Here is a 24,651-nt window from a genome sequence, read left to right on the forward strand (position 1 = left end):
TGTTAGAAATTTTGGAATGTACTTTCTGTCAGGACACATATATCTCGGGAGTGTAGAACCATGTGGATAGTTCTCAGATGAGATTGAGGACTGATATTTTAAAACTGTTGGAATATATAAAAATATGCTGTTCTAGTCAGCTTCTGATTAAAATATACACTTGACTGGAGAAGTTGCTCTGAAACGGATAGTCATATGGCTCTTACAACTGTAGAAAACCTTACATACAATTCTTACTTGATTGACAGGCAGAGTTTCATAGATGATGATGGCGACATGGTCTAAAGACTACATGATGATAGTATGGTTTCCCAATGTGATTTTAGATATATTGCTTCCCAAATGATGGAGAAAGTGTGCGCTGGAGTAAATAGGTTGTGTTAAAAGCAGCTGTTAGATATTATAGGGAAGGGCCGTAGTTCAGCAGCAGAGCTCATGCTTTGTATGCAGAAGTTCCCAGGGTCAGTTTCTGGCTGCATCTTCAGGGAGGGCCTATAAAGACTCCTATTTGTAACCCTGGAGGACCACTGCCAGTCAGCATAGATAGATAAGTGAGCTAGATGGGCCATGGTCTGATTTGGTTTGTTTCTATTAACCTGTGTTGTTAATTATAATTTATTTAATAGGGGATTATAGGTTGTAGGATTTTTATTCTTAATCCATCCTCTTTCAGTTCAGTGAAAGTTTGGGGGAGGATATTTCCAACATAAGACAGGGATGAAAGAGATGGATGGGGGAAAGAGAGTGGCAAAGTGGTCTAAAGAAAGAGAACATTAATGATTGAATAAACAACAAATTGGTCAATTTCCAGGTATATAACTCTTAAATTGCCTCTGGGCCCGTTTAGGAGAAGGGTAGGATATAAACTGAATGAAATGATAATTTGCATCTTGATCCTAAACATACTACAGGCATGCAATTCCCTTTGGATTCCTTGGATACCATCTCTCATGTTTAGAATTAGGACATTGGAGGAATGGAAAAGGGCAGGGACTTACCACTCAACTTTCCTTTCATGGTGTCACTTAGTAGTACAATAAAGTATATATTTTACTGCTGTAGGAGAAAACCTAAGTTTATATGCAAATAAATTTTATATCTTTTTTTGATGTTCTCCACATTTTTTACAAATAGATTTGTTTGTATCACTTGTCTATCTAAAAATATGTATGTGTGAGACAAGCTATCTGTTTGTCTTTTGAGAAGCATGAAGAGATTACATCCCTTTTAGACAGGCATTTGAAACTAAGCAAAATATCCAACTTTCTTCTTCTTCTTCTTTCTTTGCCCTCCCTTTTCTTTCCTTTTAATAGCCTGTCTTGGTTCTCTAGTTATAGCACAGATGCACCTAAAGTTTGCTAGAAACATTTGCCATTAGCCTCCTTTAAAAAAAATTAAATTCGAGGATAATCCTACCTCCAGAGCTTATTCTGTTCCTGGCCATTGACTGTGACAGTGAAAGGCTCATCTGAAAGCACTGGAGCGTCCCATCTAAAAGCATAAAACATATTACATTTCATGAAAAAGCTAATTCAGATTGTTTAATTCTGGTAATATTGCCTCTGTCACCTTCAAAATCAAAATGTTCTTTCCTGTTATTATAAAGAAAACAACCAAATTGCTTAAAAACCCATTTGAATACACAGCTGCCTTATGTTGCATACTAATTTGATTAAAACGTTTGTGCCTCACCAGCATTTTATATAAAATACACTGGTAAAACTAACAAAATGCATTTGGATATCGCCCCCCCCTCCCAATTTACCAGTGCAAAACAAAACAGAGTGGCCAAGAAATACCCCTGGACAGAGCAAAACCAAGTTGCATTAATGGAAGATACTAAACTGGTTTTCTTGCTGTATTTGTTTGCTCACAGCTATGGGCATTGTGCCAACCTCATTGAAAATAACTGCATTAGTCAAGTGTATCGAAATTATTACAACACAGAGTCCATCTCAGCTATTGCTGTTGAAACATTTTGTGAGTCTTCACTAGAAGACATTTGTTTGAAGAGTAAGCTTTGCATAAATTCAAGTCTACAGTACTTTGATTTTCCACAATTTTGAAACTATTGTCTTTCCTATTCTGTATTGCTTGTTTCAGCTTTTTCTTTTTTAAAAACATAACTATAATACCTTGGAGTAGGTTTCATAATAAATATTTTTTTCTTTCTCCTCTTAATATTGTGCATGGAGACATAAATAGATACTCTGTTTCAAGGCAATTTACCTCCATGATCAGAAAGCCAGTCTTAGTAACAGGAGAATACACTTAGTAACAGGAGTGTAACCTAAATTTTAGTACATAGCATTTAGTGAAGTGTCATAAGATGCCAATAGACTTGCATTTCAAAAATATTCAAAAAACAAACAAACACAGCCCTTCTCAATATACTTATTGTATGGCGGAATCACACTCTTGTGATTCGGGCCTATTTTGGATATAGTCCAGCCATTTATTGTTGCTTGAAGCCCTTATTTTTACAGTCCCAGGGATGCCCAAATATACAAGGTTTATGAAGTCTCTGGTCTGTCATTATACATGGCTATGTAACTTCTGTTTTTTAAAATTATGTAAACTTGGTTTAGGGGCGGTTCAGACATTACTTGACCAGCAGAATTCTACTAAAGGTGAAACCAATCAAAAGTGACCCTTACATTTATAAGCTCCTTTTCTGACTTGGTACTCCTTTCCTATCTCCCTCCTGCAGTGACCCAAAAGTTGTCTGGTGAGACAGGGCAGGTAGGGTCTCAGCCTGCGTACCAGAGGACACAGAATTGATCTGCCCTCCAAGGACAGTTGTGAGTCCAAAATGACTCTCAGGCTGCACACCTGCTCCTTCAGGGGCACAGTTGCCCCATTCAGGACCAGGGAGTCCCCCACACCCGCCTGCCCCCTGTCCCCCCAAAACACTACTTTTGTCTTGTCAGGATTCCACCTCAATCCGCTAGCCGCCATCCGTCCTCCAACCACCTCCAGGCACTCACACAGGGCCACCACCGCCTTTACTGGTTCTGATTTAAAAGAGAGGTAGAGCTGGGTATCATCCGCATACTGATGAACTCCCAGCCCAAACTCCCTGATGATCTCTCCCAGTGTCTTCATGTAGATGTAGATCTCTCAGCGGCCTTTGATACCATCGATCATACCATCCTTCTGAACATGGCCCAGGAGGAGGGAGTGGAACCACTGTATAACAGTGCCCCCAGCTCCCAGCTCCTGTAGACGGTTCAGAAGGATGCTATGGTTAATGGTATCAAAGGCCTCTGAGAGATCCAGCAGAACTAGGGCCAGTCACTACAAGTGCGGAAGGATTTGTTGGTAGTGTAAATAAGCACTCTGAAAAAAACTTTGCTAAATAAATCTGTTTCTATCAAATATTGATCATGGTAATACGGTAGTAGTTCTTCTGTTTCTATATTTTAGAATGGCTATGAAAGCCAAATATCTACACTTTAGTATAATAAATTAAAAATTTAAATACAGAGAATACTGTTTGTTGTCGTTTAGTCGTGTCCGACTCTTTGTGACCCCATGGACCAGAGCAAGCCAAGCACTCCTTTTCCCACTGCCTCCTGCAGTTTAACTCATGCTCATAGCTTCGAGAACACTGTCCAACCATCTTGTCCTCTGTCGTCCCCTTCTCCTAGTGCCCTCAGTCTTTCCCAACATCAGGGTCTTTTCTAGGGAGTCTTCTCTTCTCATGAGGTGGCCAAAGTATTGGAGCCTCAGCTTCAGGATCTGTCCTTCCAGTGAGCACTTGGGGTTGATTTCCTTCAGAATGGATAGGTTTGATCTTCTTGCAGTCCATGGGACTCTCAAGAGTCTCCTCCAGTACCATAATTCAAAAGCACCATTTCTTCGTCGATCAGCCTTCTTTATGGTCCAGTTCTCACTTCCATACATCACTACTGGCAAGACCATAGCTTTTGTCATTGCTTTTTTCCCAAGAAGCAAGCATCTTTTCATTTCGTGACTGCTGTCACCATCTGCAGTGATCATGGAGGCCAAGAAAGTAAAATCTCTCACTGCCTCCATTTCTTCCGCTTCTATTTGGCAGGAGGTGATGGGACCAGTGGCCATGATCTTAGTTTTTTTGATGTTGAGCTTCAAACCATATTTTGCACTCTCCTCTTTCACCCTGATTAAGAGGTTTTTTTTAATTCCTCCTCACTTTCTGCCATCAAAGTTGTGTCATCTGCATATCTGAGGTTGTTAATATTTCTTCTGGCAATCTTAATTCTGGCTTGGGATTCATCCAGTCCAGCCTTTCACATGATGAATTTTACATATAAGTTAAATAAGCAGGGAGACAATATACAGCCTTGTTGTAATCCTTTCCCAATTTTGAACCAATCAGTCGTTCCATATCCAGCTCTAACTGTAGCTTCTTGTCCCACATAGAAATTTCACAGGAGACAAATGAGGTGATCAGGCACTCCCATTTCTTTAAGAACTTGTCATAGTTTGCTGTGGTCGACACAGTCAAAGGCTTTTGCGTAGTCAATGAAGCAGAAGTAGATTTTTTTCTGGAACTCTCTAGCTTTCTCCATAATCCAGCACATGTTTGCAATTTGGTCTCTGGTTCCTCTGCCCCTTCAAAATCCAGCTTGCACTCCTGGGAGTTCTCGGTCCACATGCTGCTTAAGCCTGCCTTGTAGAATTTTAAGCACAACCTTGCTTAAAATCCACCTGGAGCAGAAACCGGCAAGCCACTCCAGTATCCCTGCCAAGAGAACTCCATGGACAAAAACAATGGAGAATACTAAGAGATCATAAAATTTAACTCATTGTTTATTATTTTATCATAAGTTGTTTTAAACTGTTTTTAATATTGTTTTTAATGCTGTCAGCTGCCCTGGAACCTTAAAGGTGAAGGGCAGGTAATTAATAGTAATAATAATAATAATAGTTTAATTCTTCTAAACGGAAAAATCAGTATATTCCAATATAGTATAGGCATGAGGGGAAGTAAAAACAAATCGCATGCATTTCTTCTTTTAATTCAATTTAATTTATTTTTGCTGAAAACACAGTATCATAACATTGACCTATTTGGTCATGCTCAAGCTAATCATGTCTAAAACTTTCCCAGTGGGGATGAGCTTGTTCACTTCCTGTCTTGCAAGATTATCAACTAAAACTCAGTCATATATGCCCATAGTCTGATCACTGCAGCCACCATAGCTATCCTCTCCCGCAGTGAGACCACAGCAGTCTGTGACATACCCATGAGATTCTGTGTCAGGAACCCATCACTTCTTGTGTCATCTTCCAAGACTTGTTCAATTGTTTACACATTAAATTATACCAAATGCTGTTTGCAAAGGCTCTCTTTCCTTTCCCTCCTCTCTCCTTTGTTTGCAAGGAACTGGTTTGTCATACTGAAATAGAGTTTATGTGCAGTAACAGCCTAATAACCCAGCAACTTTAGTCACTTATTAAAGTCAAGCATGTGTCTTTGTTTCATGTTGCTAATGATGTGGAACCATAGAGGCCCAAGTATATTTCGCCTGGACGGTGTAGAAGCGAATGCTGAGAGCTCATTACTTGGCTCCCCATTGGAATCCTGCAGGCTTCTGCTCATTGAGGAGACTGTGGGGGCTTTGACAGAATTATTATACTGAATATTTTTAGACTCATTAACTATATCACCAAAGCAAAACATCTCTTCCTTAGATGCAAATGGTCGCAGATTCTGTAGCTTTACTTATTGCAGGAAAAAAGGATGATGCTTGAAAACAAGTTAAGGAAGGGACTTTCATGCTTGAATTTTTGAATTTGTGACATGTATTCAGCATGCCTAAGCCCCATTCAACTTATTTGAGCCATCAATATGTAACATCCTCATTAAAAGATGTCCACATTTGATTTCAGAGATATGCAACACAGTCCTATGCATACCTGAGAAGTAAAGCCCATTGAGTTCAATGGGACTTACTACCAATTAAATATAAAGGATTGCAGCTCTAAGCAAAACATGGGAATGTATTTAATTGCCAGTGTAGTACTGGAAGATGCAAAGATCACCAGTGTCAAAGCCTCAATTCTTCAACATCAAGTTTGTTGGATTGTTCATGCTATTCGGATGCCTGATTATTGTCTTCCAAAGCAACTACTCTATTCCGAACTTTAAAATGGAAAGCGTAATGCTGGTGGTCAACAAATGAGGTTTAAAGACTCTCTCAAGGCAAATCTTTTAAAAATGTAGTAGAAACACCAACAATTGGGAAACACTGGCCTTCGAGTGCTCCAGTTAGAGAACAGCCTTTACCAAAGGTGTCATGGACTTTGAAGATGCTCAGACTCAGGGCTAAAGGGATAAATGTGCTAAGAGGAAGGCACATTTGACAAACCCTCACCGTGATCAACTCCTGCCCGGAAACCTGTGTCCCCACTTGCAGGATGTGTGGGTCCAGAATTGGCCTCCACAGTCACTTATGGACTCACTGTTAAGACCGTGTTCATGAAAGACAATCTTACTTGGCTACGAGTGGTTGCCAAAGAAAAGGAGCATTTAGTAAATGAGAGAGTGGGTCTTAAAATTATACCAGTATATTTCAATTCAAAATTAAGAAACAGTATTATAATCTGCTAAGACAATTAGAGATGTTTGATTTACAGGTTGATCCTCTGGTTGTCTACTCAGAAGTCAGTACCACTGAATTCAGTGAGGCTTTCTTCCAGTTCATATCCAGGATTGTCAGCACTAATCATTCAAAAGAAAAGTAATTCCAAGTCCATACGTTATAGCTTTTTCTTTTTGTTTAACTATTCTAGCATAAGCATTATACGGTTTAAAACACATACTTCTCACAGCTACAAACTCTATTCCAGTAAGTGGTTAAAAGATGAGAACAGCATCAAATATTGGCCTTAATTCCTAATTGTAATTATTGATATAAATTGTCTTTAAACCTTCTTTACTATAGCTTTTTCTGATTTAACATGGACTTGAAGAAACAATTATGAATACCCTAAAATTATTTCTTAAGAAGAAAAACAAGATCATACATTTATGGCTCGGTTTGTTTTACAGGTTTACTCTGAATTGTTTAGTATTGGATATTTGTATATTTTGTTGATTTGGTAGAAATATTTCCGTATGTTTTTTGCAGATTGTTGTTATATACAGTGTTATGCAGGCTTTTTATATATGTCCTGAATAAGTGTAGGAATTCATTTCAAATGCAGAGGGGGGGGGATAAATATTGTATCTTTTAGCCATCCTATCATGAATTATTGTACCAGATTTCCGTTGCTCAGATGAAACTGCAGCTGTTTTGATAAGGAGGAAGCACATTGCTATATTTGTGGTTCACTTGTTGCGTTAGCTTTCTTTGACAATGGTGACAGTGCCTCTATACATCAAGAAATTATTCTCCCTTTTGTGTCTGCCAGGGGTCCTAGAGGGAATACTTTATATTGGAATCATGTTTCCCTTTGAGATTTTGGCATTTATACAGCAGTTCTGATCAGGAGCCCATTGTCAAACAGCTCTTGTAAAATATTAAAATAAAGAGTTGAAAACCTGTCAGATAAAAAAAATTGAATTGAACTATGTGCTTTCATCAGATGAGGGCCACGTCTGTGTTTTCCCAATGAGCCAGCAATTTAATCCATAATGGATGCAAAAATATATTTTTAGTTTACTAAACATATTTTTCCATATTAGGGGCATTGGGATGGGGATAGTATGCACAACAATATCAACACATATTATATCAATGATGTTTTCTGTCAAAATGCTGAATGCCTGTTAAAGGAGCCTCAATGGAGCCTCTGCTTGAGTGCAAACGTGTCATCAGGGAAGGATCTGCAGTCTTAGCTGGGGCGGGGTTGGACGTAAGTGCTCATCCAACAAGTAGTAAAGGGGAAGTAGACATAGACAAGACTAGTCTGATCAATAACCTGGAGGTTTGTTCCTTGCCAGGTCTGGAGTCTGCTTGGGTTGATTTTTCCCCCCACCTAAGATACTGTATTTTTTTCCCTGAGGCATAAGCTGCAGAAGGGCTGTGATGCCTCTTGAGGCCTCTGAGGCTAACATAGTCACCCAGGAAAGTAAAATAGGAGCCTATGTTGCCTTCCTACCTCACTATGCTGCCCTTATACAGAACCACATTATTTGTCCACCTTAAGTATAACCTACACTAACTTGCAGCATCTCTCCAAAGTGTTAAACAGTGGTATTTTCCAGCTCCAGCTGGAGATGTTGGATATTGAACCTAGAATCTCTTGCATGCAAAGCATGGGCACCACTACTAAGCATGGGCTATCCTACCCCTAAGAGCAGTGAAAGTAGGAAAGGACTTTTGGAAACAATGGGAATAGTGATCCTTTCATGTTCTTCTTCCTCCTTACCTGAAGAAAACTCCTGTGCCACAGCTCCTTCTGTTACCACCTGTTAGGTAGCTAGTATGCAACTTAACGCTTTAGTTTGATATGACTGAAATTATTTTGTTTCATCATTAAATCTCCTGGTTTAACTGATACACATTTTGCCTTGGATAGTTCAAGCAGTTGCCAACCCCTATTGTTGCCAAGTTGCAAACCAGGTTGTATCTTTAAAAGCATACTGCGGTCGCTTCAGAAGTGCACACTATACTTTCACTGTGGTTGAAGGGCAGAGAGATTAGTCAGGAAGGTCAGTTAAGGAAACAGCAGTGTCTGGCTTGCCTGATGTATACTCATTGCTTGTAGAGAGACATCTAGAGCCTTCACAGGGCAATTGTCATCTGCTTGTGACTTCACAAGCCACTAGATGTCTCTGCACAACTGAGGGCGCCAAATGGGGGAAAGCTTGTCTCCACTGTTTCATTGATTGACCCCTCTCCCTTTATTATCATTACTGGACAGAGACAGGAGAAGGTGCAGCACATGTGTCTGCAGTGACCAAGGAGCCACAATCCTCCTTCCGGATGCAGTTTAGCAATCCCACCAACCACTGAAGTCTTTAAAAACTCACTTGAATGCGATTAAGCTTCCTGCATAGGTGAAGTGGGGAAGAGAAGAGCAATAAATTGAAAACCACAAATGCCAACTGAAATGTCTGAATAGACATACATCAGTCAAACCCCCCCCCAAAGAATGTTAGTGGACATAGAAGTACCTCCAACCCCCTAGGTTTTAAAGACAGGTTGGGGTAGTGAAAGCCAATTCAGAGAGGACAGCGTAAAATATTGGCTGGCATAGTCACTGTTATGAAAGTTTAGAGTCACACCAGAACAGTTATGAGAGTGACAAGCATATGAAGTCATCCAGAGCAGTTTTTGGACCATGACACAATCTACCAATCTAGCTGCATAGGCAATCCACAAAAATAAAACCAAGCTTTAACCATCTACAGTTCTGTGGCAGTGCGGCTCCCCACCCCCACCCCCAGTGTTATTAATCTTATGCAAACACATATAAGCATTCTCAAAACATTCATTCTTATTCCTGACCATTTTAAAGCTCTTTCATTTTGTCACCATCTTTTCTCTGAAAATGTATCTACAATAATGAAGATAGGTATAAAATTGTGATTTAAAAAACCCAAAACTTTAGACTTACTTACTTTTCAGTATTGTGTTGTGTTTTGATGTTAAATGGAACTTGCCAGAAGGGAAATAAATGGGGAACATAATTCCACAATAAGCAACTGTTTAGGCAGTGTGGTGTAGTGGTTAGAGTGTTGGACTTGGGCATGTGAAGCCCCACTTGGCCATGAAACTCACTGGGTGACCTTGGGCCAGTCACAGCCTCTCAGCCAAAGCTACCTATAACCACCCTGATGTCGGGGGGGGGGTATAGGGCGGTAATAATATAATATAATATAATATAATATAATATAATATAATATAATATAATATAATATAATATAATATAATAATACCTCACAGGGCCCTTGTGAAAATAAAATGGGGAGAAAAAGAACCATGTACTTAAGCTCCTTAGAGGAAAAGTGGGGTACAAATTTAATAAATAAATTGTTTGGTTATATTCAACCAATGAACGGGACTAGCTCCTGCTCATTTTTCAGATTTATCTTTAGGTTTTGGAACCCAAAGACCAGGAAATAATGCTCTTACAGGGCTATCTGAGGAAAACTTTTGGAACTTCTCATGAGGAAATGCTTTGTGTGTTTTTTATTCGAGGAACTGTGGCCGTCTAGAGGATCCAACAGGTTTTTCTGCTGTTGCCCTTAGAAACACTCCCAAGGTGTCTCTGGGTTCTGGAAATCAAGAGGCAGCTCTCTAAACAGAAACATTCTCAGATTTTTGTGAGTTCAGAGAAGGGAGTAGGGAAATCCTCAGCTGAAAGACAGCTCCTTTGTTTCTGCCCACACATACCTCTCATGCCCCTTGAATTTCCAGGGTGAAATACGTCTAACTTCTTCACAGAAGAAAATTCTGGACCTCTGTTTCCTCTTCAGACGGCGCAGCTCACCCTTCAGTTAGGTGGGGGGAGGGGGGAGCCTGACCACATTAAGCTCTTGATGTTACAAAGCACAGCAGCTAAAATGCCAAGGTTGCAGGTTCAATCGCTGTCTGGGACAGCTGCGTATTCCCACGGCGGCGGGTTGGACTAGAAGATTATCAGGGTCCCTTCCAACTCTATGATTCTGTTATTCATATTGTACCAACACGGGTTGTTTTGGATTAGTTCAAAGGGACCCTTTGTCTCGCAATTTGTAAAACACACACACACACACGAAAACCAAAGTTTCTTTTCTGCAAGAGGGTGAGGAGGCCCTTGCTCGCCTCAGAAAAATGGATTCTGGTGGTCAGAGGGTGTGCTGTCTGAAGTGCCTTGTTGTCATGCCTTGTGGGGGGTGTCCAGGGGTTGGGATTTCAATGGGGGGGGGACAAGTCTCATCTGTGCAAAAATGAAGCCTTTAATTGTGCATAGTGATATAATATGCTTGGCTGGAGGCTGCTGCTAAGGATAGCCCAGATTTGTTAGTTTTCAGTAGTGCAGCTAGGTAATTTTAGGTCCTGCGTTGGGTAGTTTCATGACAGGGGCCCAGTTAGACAGCCATGCATATTTCAGTTGTGAAGCATACAACTAACAGTTCTCTCCTCTTGCTGCTCCACTAACACCCATTGCTTTACGATAGCTTCTACAATCCTGATTATGTTAAAACAAAAACAAAAGGTTTTTTACCAGCTCTGATTAAAAATAAAAAATACTGTACTCTGAGTATGCACAGTTTTCACATTTTGAACTCAATTAAATTGTAGCTCCACTATGCTTTCAAGAATAAAATGAGGCTTGCTTCTGCTGATACTAAACACATTTACTTGAAAATAAACACCATTTATTGCAGGGGGAGAATATAGTTTTAATAATAAAATGAACATATGTAACCATATAAAATTCTGGCCAGCTGTCCCCTGATTAATGAGAAAGAAAGGATTCTGCAGCAGCCAGAGTTGGCCCCAGAGGACACCAGGATCCTCATGCCAACCTAGAAGCTGATGCCAGACCTGTTGCCACTGCCCCCATCATCTGTTGCTCTCTGGAAGTAATTTGGGAAGCCCTTAAGTCCTAGCTGCCCGCTGGACACGAGCAAACTCTCTTATTGTTAGGCCTCTCAATGTGAACTGCTAAATGAATTGCTTAATAGGAATATAGTGCTATTGGATATTATTAACAGATCTGTTGGTATGTTTCATGCTCATTTAAACCGTTTATATGTTGAAATGTCTGTGGTATATTATAGTGTATTGCTTTCATTTGTCGTGGCTATGGTATTTGTTGTACTCAAGTTATCATCTGTGAACTGCTTTGAGCACAATGTATTTGTAGAAAACGTGGTAGATAAATAAAATTTGACTGTAATCAATTTTATACTTCGTAATACATTTTCTAAAGTGTACCTTAGATTCAGCTACACATATTTGCGAAATTCATTTTAGCTACATGATGGACAAGGAACAGAACAACAGGGATAAAGAAAATAGATAAGTATGTGGCAGAGATTGCCAATATACTTCAGTGTGAAGTGCCAGGTACTTAGAAATATTGTAGGAAAGCTTCTTGGTTGATATCTGTGCATGTGTGAGTAGTGAAGGAAATAGCTGGACTGTGGATTTTCAGCAATAATTAACCATGTAATTATATATATAATTGTTTAAATCTATGCTTTCTGTCTTGAACCCTTATCAGTTGAAGTCTTATCAACTGAGATAAATAGCTGCTATGGTCTGCATGTTTTAACTGAATGCTATAAATTCACTGACTAACAGTGCAACCCAAAGCATGATTCACTGGGATTACTCCCAAATAACAGAGCAATCAGGGACACGGGTGGCGCTGTGGTCTAAACCACAGAGCCTAGGGCTTGCCGATCAGAAGGTCGGCAGTTCGAATCCCAGCAATGGGGTGAGCTCCCGTTGTTCAGTCCCAGCTCCTGCCCACCTAGTATAGTAAAAACACAGACAACTGGGAAACACTGGCCTGCGAGCGCTCCAGTTGGAGAACAGCCTTTACCAAAGGTGTCATGGGCTTTGAAGACACTCGAACTCAGGATGCAAGGGAGAAACGTGCTAGGAAGAAGGCACGCTTGGCATATGCACACCGTGATCAATTCCCACCCAGAAACCAATGTCCCCACTGTGGAAGGACATGTGGATCCAGAATTGGCCTCTACAGTCACTTACGGACTCATTGTTAAAACCATGTTTATGGAAGACAATCTTATTTGGCTATGAGTGATCGCCAAAGTAGAAGAAGAAGATAGTAGAATAATAAGAATAATAATTTATTATTTGTACCCCGCCCATCCAGCTGGGTCTCCCCAGCCACTCTGGGCAGTTTTCAGCAAAGATTAAAATACAACAAAATGTCACAGATTAAAAACTTCCCTAAACAGGGCTGCCTTCAGATGTTTTCTAAATGTCAGGTAGTTGTTTATCTCGTTGACCCCTGATGGGAGGGCATTCCACGGGGGGGGGGGCACTACCAAGAAGGCCCTCTGCCTGCTTCCCTGTAGCTTTGCTTCTCACAGTGAGGGAACCGCCAGAAGGCCTTCGGTGCTGGACCTCAGTGTCCGGGCAGAATGATGGGGGTGGAGACTCTCCTTCAGGTATACAGGACTGAGGCCATTTAGGGCTTTAAAGGTCAGCACCAACACTTTGAATTGTGCTCGGAAACGTACTGGGAGCCAATGTAGATCTTTCAGGACCGGTGTTATATGGTCTCGGCGGCCGCTCCCAGTCACCAGTCTAGCTGCCGCATACTGGATTAGTTGTAGTTTCCGGGTCACCTTCAAAGGTATCCCCACGTAGAGCGCATTGCAGTAGTCCAAGCGAGAGATAACTAGAGCATGCACTGCTCTAGCTAGACAGTACACGGGCAGGTAGGGTCTCAGCCTGCGTACCAGATGGAGCTGGCCACACCATGAAAGGATAGGAAGGATGGTGGGCCAAATCTCCAAATTCCATTCCCTCAATTACTGCCAAACCCTATTGCTACGTTCCTCCACACCCATTTTTTCCTCTTGTTTAAATGTGAGGGCAAAAATGTTCCCTTTAGAACACAGACTTGGCGCAAGGGCCTCGTTGGTAATTACTATTTGGTAATCCTCAAGGATTACTAGTTGGTAATCTTTGAAATATTGTATTGTAATAAAAAGTACATGACTTCCTATCATATTATTTTATTTTATTCATCTAACTAAAAATAATAAATGTGCTTGTTGTTTGTTTGTTCTTTGTTGTTTTATTTGTCCCCAGATTATGACTATATTGTATTAGGCAGGATTTACCTAACCAGCCCTGTCAATGGAAGCCTTGCCCAAGGACTTCTTCTTGCACAATGGGGCTTTCCCTCTTCTCGTTCTCTGTGTACCCCTACACTGAAATTGTCTCTGGGAGGTCAGGAGAACCCCCTGAACAGCATGAGTGAAGGGGAGAGGCAGTATTTTTCCATCTGACAAGCTGAAATGCTTGCCTTGTGCAGATGGAATAGTTGTAAGAACATGGCATTGAATTCAACCCAATATGTTTTTAGAAATTTACATTAGGAATTGCAATCACCTAGAAACCAAAATATGACTGGTTACGATTCCAGCAAGCTGATAATATATATAACCGGAAACTCTATCACTATGGATTTATTTAGCTTTAAAATAAGAGTTTTCCGTTTGGAAAATAATGTTATCTATTAGAAGGGAACATTTATAAAATGAAATTAATCCATGATCTTCTGTCAGTGCTATACAACCTACAGATTAGCATGAAAATAAAATTGTGATCTACTATACGAGCTTGTCAGAAGGAAGGACGCACTAGTGTCAGGGGGAAATTGTGTTTTAGAAAAATACAAAATGAGGAGATATTAAAGGAAGATTGGAAGCAATCACAAAAAACCATCAGAGTTTTAAGAATATTCAGAAAGCCATATAGAAAGACTGAGGGACTGAGGATATGAGTGTGTAGAGTAATGAACTATCTAAATGTTTAGAATCATAAAAGCTAAGAGTGACCAAGCAATGTATTTCTGTATCATCTGGGGAATCTTTTTCAAACCTAAAGCTGCATTACCAGTAGTATCTGGTGCCCATTGAGACCAGTAGGGCAGAAGACAGGGATATCAACAGTAGGTGGAGCTAGAGCCAATGACAGGCAAAGATAACCAATTCCCATTCTCCTCTCGGATGAGTTCTGTAAGGGTATCACTGTGATTGAAGATGTGAGTAATGTGCTGTTTCCTCCTCCTTCCACAGCCTACATGAGTTTGAAGGAAGAACCCTTTTGACATAGGAGTTCCATTAAGGCAGTCCACCTGCTGCCAGGTTTATACACCTATGCTGAGTGGTGGAGGGAGTAGGTGAAGCTCCTTAATTGACTCTTATTATGACAACCCTTCAATGTCATTATCCTCATCTACTTCCTAAACCTCCAGCCTTCCTAAAGACTTCTAAACCCAGGGACGTCAATAATATCTGGGCTAAACTCTGAGTACACACCAGACTGAAGGAACTAGGTGTGAATTAAAAGGGGTGAAATAGCACTATTAGCTGTTATTAATGGAATATCTCTGTGTCATCCTACCCAGCAGCCCAATATGTGTTGAACAGAAGAGGTATGGATAGGACGCTCACAGGAAAGGTCCCAGAAAGGCCATGGGTACCCACCCATAAACAACTTCTCAGTTGTGGCTGACAAGAATATGTGAGGCAATTCAAGAATAGTCTTATGATTGCCAGCCAGATCCCACAGATATTGTACCAAAAACCTCATGATCAGCTACACTGAAGCCTATAGAAAGGTTTAAGTGGAGTTACTCTTGTTGATCTTCATTTACACACTAAGTTGTTTATTATTATTATTATTATTATTATTATTATTATTATTATTATTATTTATACCCCGCCCATTTGGTTGGGTTTCCCCAGCCACTCTGGGTGTCTCCCAACTGAATATTAAAAACACAATACAGCATTAAACATTAAAAACTTCCCTAAACAGGGCTGCCTTCAGATGTCTTTTAAAAGTAAGATGGTTGCTTATTGCCTTGACATCTGATGGGAGGGAGTTCCACAGGGCAGGCGCCACTACCAAGAAGGCCCTCTGCATGGTTCCCTGTAACCTCACTTCTCGCAGTGAGGGAACCGCCAGAAGGCCCTTGGTGCTGGACCTCAGTTTCTGGACTGAACAATGGGGGTGGAGCCGCTCCTGCAGGTATACAGGACCGAGGCTGCTTAGGGATTTAAAGGTCAGCACCAACACTTTTAATTGTGCTTGGAAACGTACTGGGAGCCAATGCAGATCTCTCAGGACCAGTGTTACATGGTCTCAGTGGCTACTCCCAGTCACCAGTCTAGCTGTCACATTCTGGATTAATTGCAGTTTCCTAGTCACCTTCAAAGGTAGCCCCACGTAGAGCGCATTGCAGTAGTCCAAGCGAGAGATAACCAGAGCATGCACCACTCTGACGAGACAGTCTGCAGGCAGGTAGGGTCTCAGCCTGCATACCAGATGGAGCTGGTAGACAGTGGCGAAGCTACATGCTCCCCTACAGGGGCAGAGAGCAGGTGTGTGTGTGGCTGGCATCCCCTGGGGGGCATGACGTGTGCCCGGGGGGCATGGCATGCATCCCGGGGGCATGGTACGCTGCCCACAGGGGCATGGCGTGTGTTCTGGGGGCATGATGTGCCACCTGTGGGGACGTGGTGCCCAGCAGGGGGGGCGTGGCAGTGTGTGTCTCGGGGGGGCACCGCGATGGCACCGTACTGGAATAGTGGTGCCAGGGGCGTCCACTCCCTCTGCACTCCCGTTGCTCCGCCAGTGCTGGTAGACAGCTGCCCTGGACACAGAATTGACCTGCGCCTCCATGGACAGCTGTGCAGTCCTAGTGCCATGCCTGATTGAAAAGTAGAACTGCAAGTCTCAATATGGAAAGGAGGGTCAAGGAAATGTCTCTATGTAAGGAAACATTATTATGGTTGCCTTGACCTCTTTCTTTCTGTCATAATACCAAGGCTGGGATCCCTACAGTTGGAACAAGTGGTGGACCTTGGGGTTTCAAATTTCAGTGGCACCCTGCACAACACCAAAATTCAGCACCCCCTCCTCTTGCCTTCCATTTTACATCAGAGTTGCGACACCCCCAAGGCTCTGCACCCAGTGCAACCAAACTGGTTGCAATCCCCTAAATCCGTCCAGGAACAGATGTTAGAGTGAGCATCAAATAAGTTTGGGAATGCACAAAACTGAGAATTCTTGGGAAATGGATATCAATATTAAAGACTTCTTAGTCATTGTGCCTTTTTGTCAGATTTGGAGTTTGGACAGATATCATAATAATGAACCAAATTAAATCCACAAGAAATCATTCAAGGGAGGATGGGCATTTGTATACCATACCTGTAGGATGTACACATGTGGCTTTTCGTGTATGTAGTTATGTACCTCTGTTCTGTTTGTCTATAAAATAGAAGTAAATTACTATTGTTTAGCTGTCAATTTAATATCTGTGAATATATACATCATTGTTTTTAAGACATTATTTTGCTAAATTTAACCTCCCTTGTTAATATAATTGTAATACCTGAGTAGACGGTGTCTTCTGTGCTTTGGTGTTATTTTGATAATATTGAATACCATATTTGTTCAACTAATTACTACAATATCTTATTGATTTTCAACATCCTGCTTTATTTCTAACACATTTTGATTTTGTAAATGGCACACATCCCTAAAATTAGATACCACAGTGCATTAAATTATAATTTCTTTTCTACTGTGAGATGTTTATCATTTTGATTTTGGAAGTACTTGTACCTCACAATAAGAATAGATTAAATAGATGATTGCTCTCCATTGCAGACTAATTAGCTGACCGTGACAAAGAAATCTGCTGAATTTTCTTTAGAGGAATGATTATAAATGAAATTAAATTTGTCACTGGTTTAAATTGTATTATTCATTCTGTCCTGATCAAGGGATAAGAGATAGAATCCTGATTTTTCTCTGATATTTCATTATTGTAAAATTGAGATGTAAGGCACACTTATTTTCTGACCCACTTAGCATTTCAGCAAGTAAAAAAAAAGAGGAGTGTATTGTCATCACTGCACATATTGGGATTCCTAACTCTACCCCCAGTATTCAGCACCTAGGTTGCAGGACTAATAAACAGCTATTCATTAGCTACACTTTGTCCCCACTGTTACTTATTGTTTTATTCCCTCATGTTTTCAGGTTCCCAAAGTTCTGGGGCTGAATGGAAGTTTCAATGTCATTACATTACTCATTCATTACCGGTACATACTGAGAGACCACACTTTGCACATGAAGCATCTCAGTGAATGTTTATGCCAGTACTAGAGCACTTGCTTAGTATGCAAAGGTCCATGTTCAGTTCCTGGCCTATCTTGTTTGGACTAGAAAAAGTTCCAGTCCAAAATTGTGAGGAGGCACAACCAGTTAGTGTAGTTAACACTGAGCTAGATTGGCCAACTAACATAAAATATATTACTTATCTGTTGCTGGGTGCACTAGTTATTTTTGCAGATCCATGTATATTTCAGTGCTTACAGCTATAGGATAAGTCTTTATAAGAGATACATTTTTAATAATAGTAGCTAGATTTGACAACAAACTATATTCAATCAAATTTTGTGTACCAACTCTCTTAATCTTTACAAAATTGTATCAGAGATAGAACCTGATAATAATGATAAACAAGAAGGAGACTTGAATAGGACATTTACTAACAAATATACATTTGCAAGACAGAACAAGGCTCTTCTGCTTATATTAATTTTAGAGCGGATTTCAACTCAGGTTTCTTTAAAGTCTTAGTAAATAGATGTATCATGGTCCAAACTATTGCTGGCAAAGAGCTTGGGGAAAATAAGCAGCTTCCAGGTAACACAGGGACATTAATTAACCAGTCTAATATTTGCAACCATCCTCTCAATTGCTTATTATTCACAATATTTAATTATGTCAAATATTCCATGAAAACAAAAATGCCCTTATGTAAGTCACCTGCCTTTTACATGTGGTATGAGCCCCATAGGACACCCAGTGCCTGAGTGTATGTAGGAATGAACACATGGAGGAGAGAACTGAAGGAGAAAATACCTCTGGCTTTGCCCCCTTGGTCTCCTTTTTCTTGCATGTAACCACATTCCTTATGACGTTACAAATGAAATGTCTGAATCCACCAAAGGGGGTGGAAAGCTCTTAGAACTGCATTCGGTTTTTATATAAATGCCAGTGAACTAAGTATGGGATTTTCAACAAGGAAGTGTAACTGGTTATGGGGCAAGTCAAAATTGGCCACCTTACTTTCTAGAAGTACCGGTAGCTTCAGTCATTTTCTTACTGTGCTCTTAACAATTTAGACATTTCTGATACAAGTAAAACCTAATCAGCAGTGCTATCAACCCACACAGTGAGGAACAGTACCAGTATAAAACACGGTATAAAACAGTAAAAAACTTAAAAACAAACCAGTAAAGTACGGAGGTCAGAAGGGAGGATGTTGATACTCCGCCATCTTAGGCTCCTTCCCCTGAATGATCAGCGAACAGTACCAGATTTAGGATAGTGTGAGCAGTTCCCTCACACAGTGCGCCAAGCCAAAGGGGCGCAAAGTAGTAGTAGTAGTAGTAGTAGTAGTAGTAATACCTATCTTTATACAGGTACCTACTGAGAAGAGCCATAAATGAATTATTGTGAATTATTGTACCAAAATGAATTATTGTGAAAATAAGAAATTGGGGGGGGGGGCACCAAATGTCCTTGCTCAGTCGTTGTCTGAGGACAACGGGTCTGGTCCTGACCGGATGGATACTGGAATCAGCAAGGGATACCCACATGACCTGAAGGTACTGCTGTGCAATACCAGGTCAATGATTCATAAGACCACTGCCATTCATGACTTGATCGTGGATGGAGGACTTGACCTGGCATGTGTAACGGAGACCTGGTTGGATGAAGCAGATGGGCCTGTTTTAGCTGCTGCTTGTCCACCAGGTTTCTCTTACGCACAGCGACCCAGGCCTTGTGGGGGGGGGGTTGCAGTGGTTTTTAGGAAGTCACTAGTTTGCACCAGTGCCGAGGGCCCTCTGGCGGTTCCCTCGCTGCGAGAAGCCAAGTAACAGGGAACCAGGCAGAGGGCCTTCTTGGTAGTGGCACCCGCCTTGTGGAACGCCCTCCTACCAGATGTCAAAAAGAAAAACATCTACCAGACTTTTAGAGGACATCTGAAGGCAGCCCTGTTTAGGGAAGCTTTTATCTTTAAGAAATCAGTGTATTTTAATATTTCTGTTGGAAGCTGCCCAGAGTGGCTGGGGAAACCCAGCCAGATGGGCGAGGTATAAATAATAAATTATTATTATAATATTATTATTGCTCGGGGCACAATATTACCAAAGTCCACCCCGGTGAGGAATAATTCTTCTTTCCCTCACTACTGCCGTTGTCTTTTCATCATTACAAAAGTATGTACAGGTTGCTGACAAAAGAGCTTTATTTAAATGAGCTGTAAAATCTTTAACAACAATTTTAAGTGGAACAGGTTTAATAATAAAGGTTGTTTTGTCAGTGTTTGAGTTATAACAATGAATTGTACTGATACGGCTTATATCATTTACTTAGTATGCAACATCTCATTGCATTATTAAATTAATATGGCACATGTAGGATTATCTAATATGTTTAATTATTATTTGGGAGATAAAAGGCAGATTTAGAAAGACCAACATTTTCTGCATGGTTTTTTAACCCCTAACAATCCTCAACGGATTTGGTTTCAACAGAAACCAGCATAAAAAATCTAACTCGATGCGCACACCTAAAAATGCTCTTTGGGCCTAGTCAATGAAAGCAAACGGTGCCAATTAGCTAAATGTTCTGTTGTGGAAAACACCAACTTCCAATGTGGCAATTTCATAAAACTTGGCTAGAACAAGTAAAAGATGATATGATGGACCCTGGACCCAGGAAATAACATAAACATGGAGAGGAGGGAGAAATTATGAAGAAAAGATCATAAACTTTCTCTGAATACAGATATAAGACAGAATTGTTTCAAAGATATGACATGATGGCATCAAACTTCTGTACTTATCAGAGCCAATATGTTATTGGCTCAAAACTGGAAAGTTGCATTACTCCCTCCCTGGAAATAATGGCTTGACAAATTTTGGGATTTAGCTATAACAGCAAAAATAATGACTTATTTTAGAGCAAGAATTGTTAATAAATATAGAAATAATTTCTGGTAAAACTGATTGCCCTTTATACAATATTATCAAGAAAATACAAAATACAAGTAGGTTTTGAATTTTTTAAAGAAAAATTGTATTTTTGTCCTGATTCTTATTTATTTATTTATTCTTATTTGTATTATAACATTATGATTTGAAGTAATATTTTTTATCAGAGTTTTGATTATTGGTAATAATTGACAAATAATTCAATAAATAAACACAACAACTGGAAAAACCTAGAAGTAAGACATGGGTTGGCTTAGTGTTAAGTTTAAACTCTGTCTTGTAGTTTGTCTTACCCCAAACAAACACAAGATGCAACCATGGGTTTCTTTTGGGTTTCTTTTATTCTGATTTGTTTGTAGGTAACAAACCATGAGTCAAGGTTTGCATGTAATGCAAAGCCAAACTATAGTTGAGCTCTGGGTAGCATTGCAGCAACAGGGCCAGGAGACAAGCCAAAAAACCACACTTTTCTCTCTAGGCACCAGCATACTTTCCTGTTCAAAGTACACCATGATTTGGCTTACCATTGCATGTGAATGAGGCCCATGTGAAATATTGAAATATTAATTTTCAGCATTATAGCTGGTATTTTGTATAGATTTTCAAAGATGGTATTGAAGACAGGAAATTATGTGTTTCTCAACCCCCTTGAGAAACAAAATGAAAATGAGATTTCGACACGGTACAATATATTGGTCGCCAAAGAACGTTTCCTTTCTCTGATATTAAGACATTTTTATTCATGCATTCATTGTGGTATTGATCTCAATAGGTTTGAAAACTTCCATAGATACATTATACCATTGTTTTAATGTGGTTGACAACCATGCTCAGAAAGGTTGTGTACTGACAATAGTGATTGACATTTTACTGAGAGTACTGTAGCATGACTAAATAAAAATGCAGCTTTAAAAACTCTTTGATATAATTGGTTCCCATTAGCCATTTTCTACATTAGCAGTGTTTTCCTCTCCTGCAACAAACAAATGTGGCCAGGATGCAACCAGTATCTCCCATGGATTTGGGCATGCCCAGTAATACTTTTTTACTTCTTACTTTTCTTTGAACTGATAGATCCTTATACCATATTGTAAACTGCTCTTGAAAGTTTTCCTGTGTTTCAAATGTGACTCAGAAGTTTCATGTGTGGAAGCTGTTGTCCAAGCCCCTTTTACATGGACTTAATTACTATCCTGGATATAGAGATGGAGGGGATTTAAATGTTAGCTATTAAGGTTATACGTTTGCATCCATTCATTTGAGCTGCATGTAAAACTACTGTGCCATTTTTTTAAATAATTATTTCTTATTTATTCCCAAATTTAGAAAAACTGTAATATAAACAGAAATTGGTTAATAATGCGTCTGCAATAGCTGTTATGTTTAAAACTCGTTTAATATTCTTTGTCAAAGTGATTTTTGCAGTTAGAAAGATATGTAAGAAAACCAGGCTAAGCCCACACTTGTGATTCTCTTTATACATTGTAACGTCTGTGTAAATGTGCATGTGCAGATATAGATATATAGATATGGTAGTGTCACATTCAGCTGCTGCCTTAACTGCAATTTAGTGCTGTTAGATGCTTTCATGTCACATGGTTATAGCTAGGTAGATTAATAGGGAGTTCTATCTGGAAATTTCTTTCCTGTTATTGTTCTCCCTCAGCTGCTGATGGTGAAGTTAATTCTCTTTAGTTTTGTCATGCTCTAGAGCACACATTGCCAAGCTATGATAAGCTTTACAAGGAAAAATGAGCCACAGTGTCCATCAAAGTCTTAAACTTGCATTTTAAACTTTGGCCTGACCTGATGTGCCATTCAAAATGCTTCAAAAGATTATTTTTTTAAGAAAGGTTCAATATGTCCCGAGGCTATCGGTTTTGAGTTAAACTGGGTGAAGTAGAAATATTTTACTCATCAGCTTTGCAGTCACAGAGTTTGCCTCAGCTAGAACAAAACTGCTGAGGCATTTAGAGAAAATTAACCCCCCATCCTGGCAGCCAGATGTGACTGGTTTCTGATGAATGCACATGAGTGGGCTGAAAAATCAAGAGACTGTGAAATTCCTGTCAGGTCCGTACAGTGCAGAATGGGCTATTGACTGCTTTCTATATTTCCCTCCATCATTCTTCTTGAACACTGCCATTAATTTCCTCTCCCACTCTGACTTATTTTTCCCCTTTCCTCTTTTAGCTCTCTCGGCTGCAAAGGAAGCTGCACAGGGTATTGGTGGAGTACTTCAAACAGCGAGCCGTCTATAGCCAAGCTGGGCTGGCGAAGTTCCAGGCAGCCTCTCGTGAGAATTTTCAGAAAATATTAGCTGTGCAGGTAGGTGATTGCAGGGAAGTGGGAAAGATCATTCTGATCTAGATTGAAAAGCAAATGATGGGTAGTGTGATGAAGCATTAAAACCATATCCCATCAGAGTTTTGTAAATTTTTAACCTCTTTAATAAACTGAAATTGCATGAAGGATGAATCCAGTAGGCTAGCAAATGTATCACAGATAGATATTTTCTTTAAAAGAGAAAGTTGAATTTTGTTCTTGGAAGCCTTTACAATGATCATTATACAAATACATTTATTTTTAACCATTGAAAAACAGGCATTAACAGTGCAGCTAAAATATTTTAGAACAGACTGTAGCACATTCCTTTCTTTACCTCTTATTGACACAGAAAGCAACACTTTTGATTTTTCACATTTTATTCTTCTAAAGAAAAAGAAGAAGCATAGATTGTTTAGCTAAAGATCATCACTTTACATATTCTGAGGGGTAATGGCATCAGAGGAATTAAGGAGTCCTGGTGTCATGGACACAAGGCCCAATCTGATTAAGCCAATGTTATTCTTACCTTCAGACCCAGACCTGGTCACTTCACAATAAGAGCCAAACTAAATGTGACAGATTGCCATATGCAATCCCTCCTTTTTTCCCCTTTACAGAATGTGGTCATAGAACTAAAGGGACTTCTTAACATTTCTCCCTCTAGCAGATTTTTCAATAACAGTTGTTCCCTCCCAAACTGCTTTCTCTCCAATCACCCACATAATAGAATCATAGAATCTTAGAGTTGGAAGAGACCCCAAGAGTCATCTTATCCAACCACCTGCAATGCAGGAATATCAGCAAAAACATCCATGACAGATAGACATCCAATCGCTGCTTTAAAACCTCCAAGGAAGGAGAGTCCACCACCTTCTGAGGGAGTCTGTTCCCCTGTCAAACAGATCTTGCTGTCAGAAAGTTCTTTTGAAGTTTAGTCAAAATCTCCTTTCTTGTAACTTGAATCCATTGGTTCAGGCCCTACCCTGCAGAGCAGGAGAAAACAAGCTTGCTTCATCTTCCATGTGACAGCCCTTTTGATATTTGAAGACGGCTATCATATCTCCTCTCCATCTCCTTTTTTCCAGGCTAAACATACCCATTTCCCTCAACCATTATCATAAAGCTTGGTTTCCAGACCCCTGATTATTTTGGTTGTCTTCCTTTGCACATATTCCAGCTGATCAATATCCTTCTTAGATTGTGGCACCCAGAACTGGACGCAGTATTCCAGGTGTGGTCTGACCAAGGCAGAATAGAACTGTACAGTACTCTTACTTCCCTTGATCAGGAAACTATACTTCTGTTGATGCAGCCTATTGACTCATGCTAAGCTTGTGGTCTCCTAAGACCCCTAGATCCTTTTCACATGTACTACTGGCAGTCCAGGTACCACCCCCCCCCAATCTTATATTTGTGAAGTTGGTTTTTCCTGCCTAAGTGTAGAACCTGCATTTGTCCCTATTGAAATTCTCTCAACAGGGACAGCAATCCACAAATGTGGAATGAATACTGAGAAGGTATTTGCATTGACTACAGACTCTTCATATTATGTTTCCAAAGCATGTGCCATATTGTTTCACTGATCCTGGTTTCAGAATTATGTG

General features: G+C 40.1%; 1 protein-coding gene across 1 annotated transcript in view; it reads left to right on the forward strand.

The window, feature by feature from the left end:
* CCDC178 (coiled-coil domain containing 178) overlaps positions 1–24,651 on the forward strand; it is a 124,402-nt gene that overhangs the window by 90,858 nt on the left and 8,893 nt on the right. Inside the window, exon 18 of the mRNA XM_035125564.2 lies at positions 22,913–23,047. Within this exon, the coding sequence (XP_034981455.2) occupies positions 22,913–23,047 (135 nt within the window). The remainder of the gene's footprint in view (positions 1–22,912; positions 23,048–24,651) is intronic.

The sequence above is a fragment of the Zootoca vivipara genome, chromosome 8 (genome assembly GCF_963506605.1).
Source record: "Zootoca vivipara chromosome 8, rZooViv1.1, whole genome shotgun sequence".
In the NCBI taxonomy this organism is placed as follows: Eukaryota; Metazoa; Chordata; class Lepidosauria; order Squamata; family Lacertidae; genus Zootoca; species Zootoca vivipara.